This window comes from Limulus polyphemus, unplaced genomic scaffold (genome assembly GCF_000517525.1).
Source record: "Limulus polyphemus unplaced genomic scaffold, Limulus_polyphemus-2.1.2 Scaffold12256, whole genome shotgun sequence".
In the NCBI taxonomy this organism is placed as follows: domain Eukaryota; kingdom Metazoa; phylum Arthropoda; class Merostomata; order Xiphosura; family Limulidae; genus Limulus; species Limulus polyphemus.
The window spans coordinates 1-1,816 of record NW_013677866.1 but is presented as its reverse complement, the minus strand read 5'-3'; the positions used below and the strand labels follow the sequence as shown (position 1 = coordinate 1,816).

Here is a 1,816-nt window from a genome sequence, read left to right as displayed (position 1 = left end):
CCTTGGTTAACGGTGGGTTGTTTAAACAAAGTTATAGTAAACCTTAGTTAACAGTGGGTTGTTTGGACAAAGCTCTGTTACCTGAAACCTGTAAAATCTGATTTAATTTTGGCATAAAAAATTATGTTTATATTTGACGATGAATCAAAGCAAAGGTTTGTTTTGTTCTTCACACACATGATTCCTTTCTGTATTTCAGGTTTGAAACTTTTAGAAGCCATCAGCCAATTAAGGTAAACTTGAATATTAAACATATTTTTACAAATTTGATTCACATTATCAGGTGGTAAACAAACCATATAATCATGAGGTTCATAGATCATTGTGGACAGTCTGATTACATTAGGATCATGAACTTCTATTAAATATGACACGTTGTATGTTATAAAAATATAAAATCACGACTTATTGTTAAATATGACACGTTGTATGTTATAAAAAATTGAAATCACGACTTTTATTAAGTATGGAATGTTGTATGTTATAAAAAATTGAAATTACGACTTTTATTAAGTGTGGAATGTTGTATGTTATAAAAAATTTAAATCACGACTTTTATTAAGTGTGGAATGTTGTATGTTATAAAAAATTTAAATCACGGCTTTTATTAAGTGTGGAATGTTGTATGTTATAAAAAGAATTAGGATAACGATTTTTATTAAGAATAAAGCCCCCCAGTGGCACAGCGGTATGTCTGCGGACTTACAACGCTAGAATACGGGTTTCGATACCCGTGGTGGACAGAGCACAGATAGCCCATAGTGTAGCTTTGTGCTTAATTACAAACAAACACTTAAGAATAAAATGTTGTATGTTACAAAGAATAACTTGAATCATGATTTAGGATAATTAAATACAATAAAAGGCTACTTGTTGCAAAAGAAAAATAATCAAAATTAGGACTTTTACAAAGTTTTTAATATTTCCTCTAGAAATAGATGTGAAAACAGATCCAAAACATTCGAACAAATAGGGGTGGTGGCCAGGGAGAAACGATGTTTTGTCTTGTAATGGCTACTTATCAACAAGACATATGATGAGTGGATGAGATTTAACCGATAAATTATTGTTTGGGTGGAAAATAATTAGTTAGAATCTGTCTTTTTTTTGTGGGATTCATCCTCTTTATGTTCCTCATAAATCATGCCGAGTAATGGGGAACATTGACACAGTAATAGAAGTACTGTTTTACCGTGTTAGTTACCTACTTTCGCCCACTAAGAGTCTGTTATGATAATTCATTTGTGTCGCAACCTTTTTTTTTTCATTAGTAACATATCCAGGTGTAAGCTCGGTAAGTTGTGTTTCTTTTCTATAGGGACTAAAAGACGCCATATCTTGTTGTGACCTAGAAAAACTTGATGTAATGATTTAGGTTAAGCTATCGACTGATAGTAGGTTTGACTACAACATTAACTTTGCCTGGAGTAAACTAAAAATTAATAAATTCCACAGGAGAGAATGTTCAGAGAGTGGAGCCGAGTCAGACCTGATGGTTCAGCTGGACGTATTTGATGAACAAAGGTACACGGATGAAGGCCAGCTGACTGGACCAGATGGAGTAGACCTCAACTCACACCTGGACGTTTTTTATGCCATCTTGAGACAGGTGAAAAAAAAAACCAAAAATAAAGGAAAAAAATACTTTCAAATTCTTGTTTGAAGTGAAACATAAAACACAGTTTAGCAAACTGACCAAGACACGAAACATAAAACATAGTTACGTTTAACAAACTGACCAAGACACGAAACATAAAACATAGTTACGTTTAACAAACTGACCAAGACACGAAACATAAAACATAGTTACGTTTAA

The 1,816-nt window shown here is 32.8% G+C and overlaps 1 protein-coding gene across 1 annotated transcript in view; it reads left to right on the top strand.

Annotated features, from left to right (window-relative positions):
• LOC106476954 (inverted formin-2-like) overlaps nt 1-1,804 on the top strand; it is a gene marked incomplete at its 5' end in the record, with an annotated part of 4,769 nt that extends 2,965 nt beyond the window's left edge. Inside the window, 2 exons of the mRNA XM_013937568.2 lie at nt 200-233; nt 1,456-1,804. Coding sequence (XP_013793022.2) covers nt 200-233; nt 1,456-1,663 — 242 coding nt within the window. The remainder of the gene's footprint in view (nt 1-199; nt 234-1,455) is intronic.
• Nucleotides 1,805-1,816: the final 12 nt, after the last annotated feature.